This window comes from Bos indicus x Bos taurus, chromosome 15, assembly GCF_003369695.1.
Source record: "Bos indicus x Bos taurus breed Angus x Brahman F1 hybrid chromosome 15, Bos_hybrid_MaternalHap_v2.0, whole genome shotgun sequence".
Lineage (NCBI taxonomy): Eukaryota > Metazoa > Chordata > Mammalia > Artiodactyla > Bovidae > Bos > Bos indicus x Bos taurus.
Window position 1 is genome coordinate 78,111,275 of NC_040090.1, and position 6,000 is coordinate 78,117,274.

The 6,000-nt window shown below is 46.5% G+C and overlaps 1 protein-coding gene across 1 annotated transcript in view; it reads right to left on the reverse strand.

Moving 5' to 3' along the window:
• TMEM123 (transmembrane protein 123) overlaps positions 1 to 5,708 on the reverse strand; it is an 80,633-nt gene extending 74,925 nt beyond the window's left edge. The window contains exons 1-2 of the mRNA XM_027563948.1: positions 5,430 to 5,708; positions 543 to 599 (exon numbers count right to left, since the gene is read on the reverse strand). Coding sequence (XP_027419749.1) covers positions 543 to 599; positions 5,430 to 5,529 — 157 coding nt within the window. The 5' untranslated portion in view covers positions 5,530 to 5,708. The remainder of the gene's footprint in view (positions 1 to 542; positions 600 to 5,429) is intronic.
• Between the last annotated feature and the right edge of the window lie 292 nt (positions 5,709 to 6,000).

The window sequence follows — 6,000 nt, forward strand, 5'->3', positions numbered from 1 at the left end:
AAAATCAAGGAAGAAATCCATCTGTCCTAAACTAAAAGCAGAAGAAAAAAAGCCTCATCTATTGTTTTAATAAGGAAGCAATGGTGTGGATTGAAATCTAACTGATGGGTGAAATATAAGCAGGGTCTCCTTAGAGTCCACCAAGGCAAATTAAGGCTGTCATGGCTGACCAGCTTAAAGTGATTTCTTCCACCAGCAAGATCAGCAGATTTATGAATTCTAGTTCGTATTCATAGGCAGAGTGCAAAATGTCATACCTAAAAATGTGCTTGAAAACTCAGTAATAAATTCCAGCATTTTTTTTATTAATAGTTCTAAAATTTACTGAAAACTTTGCTAAACTGAGAAAGATGGTGAATCCAGTGAACTATCATTTCCTGATGCCTACTAAGGGAAGCCTTTGATGGTAGGCTTTAAGTATTCACAAACGCACAAATCATGGTTAAGACAGGTCAGTGTACCAGTTTACATGCACTGGACTAGCTGATATTACTTTATGTACGCTAGGCAGATAATCCGTCTTCTGACCTTGTTAAACTCACCTTGTTGGTTATCATTGGAATTTTCTACAGACATAAGATTCTTCTGACTTACAGATCCTATAAAAACAAAGAAATATCCTGTGAATAACGGCCATCAATATTTAATAAGGGTACTGGCAATATGTTTCTTTCAGCCCCTGAGGGGTGGCAGGGTAGATTATTCTGCAGGAAGTTCTACTTTTGCACTGCTTCTATGAAATGTGCCTTATACTGTTCATAAATCTAGATCTATATTACTAGATTTTTTAAGACAGAAAACATATAGCTAATGTACACATTTACCTAGTACTTACTATGTGCCAGCCACTGATAAAATAGTTTGGACAGGAGGCCATGTGGTTATGAGGAATTTCTACTACAGACAACTTTGCTCTTCTGAGGAGAGTGGATCACCCTTACTACTAATGAGTGCCCAAGGTCTTGTGCACCAGCATGCCTAACTTCATACAATGGAGAGAAGATGAAGTGGGTTAGGGTTTTCACATAAAATTGGAAGCATTGTTGATATAATTCTTTGAATTTTTAACTAGTAACTTAAAATTTGGAAAAAGTTTGGAAGAATTCTATGCTCCGCAACTTTTCAGGGTGCATTATTCACCTTGGATCTTTGTATAAGGGAAGATTAAATACATATATTACATGGGAGGCGAGCAAGTATGTTATTGTGTACTTCCAAAGAAGGCCCTCCCCACAGCAAAAACCTCCCAAGTACAAAGAAAGTAAGCAATAACAATTCTGATGGAGCTATCTTTACTCTGTGTGCAAATTTCTTAGTTTTGCTGGAACCATAATGCATTTATCCCAAGACTATGGTGTGAAGATTAAACCTGAAAAAGATCAAGGTCAGTAGGCTATGTATTTAGATGTATTTAGCAGCAGGTAGCAAATAACTGACAATACTATGAAGGGCTTACTACATGCCAGGCCTTGTGGGGAGCATGTAACCTGCATTAGCCCATCTAACCCCCAAAACAATTCTGCGACAGGAACACAGCTAGGCAGTGACAGAAGACCCATAGGAAGACCCACAGGGGACCACCCAGCTGTGTTTAGTTGCTCCATTGTGTTTGACTCTTTGTGATCCCATGGACTGTAGCCCACCAGGCACCTCTGTCCTCGGAGATTCTCCAGGTAAGAATACTGGGGTGAGTTGCCAAGTCCTCTTCTAGGGGATCTTCCCAACCCAGGGATTGAATCCAGGTCTCCTGTACCGCAGGTGGATTCTTTACCACCTGAGCCACCAGAGAAGCCCATGAAAACTGGAGTCGGTAGCCGATCCCTTTCTCCAGGGGATCTTTCCCACTCAGGAATCAAACCAGGGTTTCCTGCCTTCAGGCAGATTCTGGCCACCCAGCCAGTAAGCGGTGGAGCCTCAGATGTGGATCAGGCTGTTTGATTCCAAAGTGCGTACATGAGAGTGCCAACTGGAAGTGTTGATTTTCTACGATAAACCTGCTTCTGCCCTCTGGAAGTTGGCAGTTGTTCCCAGTTGTTGCATTGCTGGTTGCTCAACTCTAACACCAGGAAGTTATCTTTTGCGTCTTCCTTCTTCCTCACTCCACCATCCAATCCATTAGCAATGATTTCAGTTCCACACCCCAAGTAGATCTAGACTCCACCCACTTATCCCCATTACCCCATGTCTTCATCTTTTGCCCAGATTACAAGAGCCTCCTGTTTTTCTCTCCCTGCTGTTGTCACTCTTATGACCGGTGCTTTACTTTTTTCTCTTTTTTTGACTTGAGGAAGAAGGCAGAAACTATCTTCTAAGCTCTTCACCTTTTTTCAAAAAATACTTATTAAGTACCCACTGTGTGCAAGCTGAAATAAAGAATGTCTTGGACAATCTAGGTACAAGGAGGTAGATGCTTTACTTGACAAAAAAAGACTCAAGTATTATATAGCACAATACTACTCTAAATGGAATTAAGTTCATAAAGTGGCCCAGAATCATTAAAGATTAATTTCATCTCCTAATTGGCTACCCATTATGGTGGTTTTTGAAGTGTGGCAATCACTTTAGACAGTATATTAAAAAGGAGAGACATCACTTTGCCAACATAGGTCCATCTGGTCAAAGCTATGGTTTTTCCAGTAGTCCTTTATGGATGTGAGAGTTGGACTATAAAGAAAGCTGAGCACCAAAGAATTGGTGCTTTTGAACTTCAGTGTTGGAGAAGACCCTTGAGAGTTCCTTGGACTGCAAGGAGATCCAACCAGTCCATCCTAAAGGAAATCAGTCCTGAATATTCATTGGAAGGACTGATGCTGAAGTTTAAACTCCAATACTCTGGCCAACTGATGTGAAGAACTGACTCATCTGAAAAGACCTTGACACTGGGAAAGATTGAAAGTGGGAAGAGAAGGGGACGACAGAGGATGAGATGGTTGGATGGCATCATTGACTCGGTGGACATGAGTTTGAGTAGGCTCCGAGAGTTGGTGATGGACAGGGAGGCCTGGCGTGCTGCAGTCCATGTGGTCACAAACAGTCGGACACGATTGAGTGACTGAACTGAACTGAACTGAATCACTTTAGAAAGTTCCTCTTATTTGGATTCCCCCTACAGGCTAAGAACACTTTAGGGCTTGCCTAAGGTTTGACAGATGTAATCTAGTGTTAGAAATGGCCATCTCTTAGCAACCTCTTTGAACTCTTGAAGGCAGCATTTCTGAAGCTACCTCAACCCTTAGACTTTTCAGTTCATGGTCATTGAAGTCCTTCCTTTCCCCTATGCTTGTTTAAGGTGGGTTTCTGTCACTTGCTACTGCTAACAGTCCTGACTAACAGCTTTCCCCTCCCTTATATCTTTCATTGTACTACCACGTTCTATCCTGTTTGCTGGCTTGCTAACTTATTCATACTATCCCTCCTCCTTCAGCGAAAATATTTATGAAATTATGCAGCAGACTGAAGAAAATCTTAAAAGTAGAATTTCAGTAATCTTTTTATTTTTTCCCACAATATTCTGGGCAATGACAGTATTGCTTGAAGAGTCAACATCACACAATGTAGCTTAGTGGAAAATGGTTGAAAGATTGATTCTGGCCTCTGAAATCAAACATCTATTAGTTGTTTCACTTTGCACAAGTTAGGTAACTTCTAAGCCTCAATTTCCTCATTTATAAAATGGGTATAATACTGGAAGGATCCAATGGGATGAGGTATGGACCTCAATTAGCACAGAAGCTCACAGAGTGAGATGAAAGTGTCTAGTAAAAATTAGTTACAGAACTCTAGTATGACAAAAATCACTGTATTTCATAATGACACTTTAAATGGATTACAGATTACCTATAAACACTAGAACAACATTTAGTTCTTTTGAGATTTCCTTTATAGAACCTTCCTTTAGTTTCAAGGTGACATTATAGTCTGGAGAAATGGATTCCCACTCACATTGGTTATACCAGTTCATGAAATCAAGGCTCTCACATAGTAGAGCATCCCAAATTTTTCAAACAGCGTTAACATCTAGTGAGATATCAGGTAATAAACAGAACTGTCAAAAAGTGAGTATTAAATTAGGACAAAAAAAATCTGTTATGAGGGGAAAAGAAAAGCAAGGACACTTTTTCTCTACTCAGTAATTCAGAGAAACAATAAAAACGTATACTTTCACAAAGTAACATAAAAAATGGAGACCTACTGACATAAATATTGGTATAAAATTAGCACCAAGTTATACTCTTTAGACTGTTCACTTTTACAATCAAACACCTCGTAATATTGAAAATACGATGGACATGCTTTTACTGATCTTCTTTCCTTAAATGATCTCAAAATGTGGTCTACAAAGCTAGTCTGTCACATGTGCAATTCAGCAAAGCAAACAAAAAAATTCAGCAAAACAAACGAAAATCGTTGTCTGATTCACCCAGATTATTCTAGCAAAAGTAGGCGTTGTGTCTGAATTACCTGGTTTTGCAAACTGCTGGATAAAACTAATGTAAAGCTAAATATACAGTGGATAGAATTTAAAAGCCATGAAAAGCTTGGGTCTTTAAACTAACTCACTGTGGTTTACTGATCATTAACCAGTTATCTGACTTCTATTAGAGTTGACAAAGAGAAAACAGAATTTACACAGGAAATCCCAGCTTTCGCCGCTTTATCGAAAAAGTCCCCAAAAGGCCAAGGGCCTAAAGGGACACCTCCCTTCCCCCAGGAGCGAAAGGTCAAAATCATTCTGTCATGACTCTACTGGCGGTGTCCTGAACTCCTAACATCCGCGCAGCTGTTCAAGGCGGCAGAGCTGATGCGCCTCGACCGCTGTTTACGGTACACGAGGGACCGGGAGCGGCCATCCACAAGGGCGCGAGCATCACCTGCGCCCGGGAGGGCTGGCCGCATGCCCCCGAAGCTCCCAACCTGCCACATGAGCCCCAAAGTGCAAACTTGAGGCGTCTGGGGTCCTTAAGACTATATGCATAATTGGTTTGATTTTACACGAGGCAATGAGACGCCAGAAAACGCTGAAAGGTTCACAACTAACTGGTAGACACGTCTGCTCAGGAGTCGGTAGACATATTTTCCAGTCCCCCTAACCGTTTACAAAAGGAAGCCTGAGAGGAACTCTAACCTCCCCGAGAAACGTTAACTTCGGGGAAAGGCTGTAACAACCGCGCTGCAGGCCGGTCGTCGGTAGCGCAACAGGTGACTCGCCGCCCTCGGGCCGCGACCGCGGCGAGCCCCGGAGCTGAGGAGAGGGCCAGACGCCCAGTCAGCCGGCGGCCCCGCGGGGCGCGAGGCCGCCCGGCCGCCCCCCGCCGCCCTCAGGCCCGCGCACGGCCGCCGCGCGCTCGTCCCCACACTCGCACAACTTTCCGCGCGGCCACAGCCAGCCGGGAGGCTCGCGGGCCGTGGGCGACCCCGCGGCCACTCACCCTCGGAGTCCGCGCTGTCCGTGAAAACCTTCAGCAGCGCCACCCCCAGCACGACCCCCAGGGCCAGCAACGTCAGGAAACCTCGGGCGCCGAGTCCCATTGTTCCGAGGCGGGACGCCGAGGCCTCGCGGGTCCTCACCGAGCGGCTGCGGCACGGCTGAGAGCCTGCTCCCCTTCCCCTCCCCCTTCCCCTTCCGCCGCGCACGCCGCCCCTCCCGCCGCCTCCCCCCAAACACCAAATCGGGCGCGGGAACCTGGCCCGGAGGGGGCGTCGCGTGCCGGCCCAGGAGGTGGGGCTGGGCGGGGCCGAGGCGTCGGGGCGGGGCGGGGGGGCGGGACCGAGACGTGGGGGCGGGGCGGGGCGGGGCTGAGGTGGAGGGGCGGGCCGAGGCGGCGGGGCTGAGGCGGAGGGGCGGGGCCGAGGCGGAGGGCTGAGGCGGGGGGACTGGGCCGAGGCGGCGGGGCAGAGGCGGAGGGGCGGGGCCGAGGCTGCGGGGCCGAGGCGGAGGGGCGGGGCCGAGGCGGAGGGGCGGGGCCGAGGCGGAGGGGCGGGGCCGAGGCTGCGGGGCTG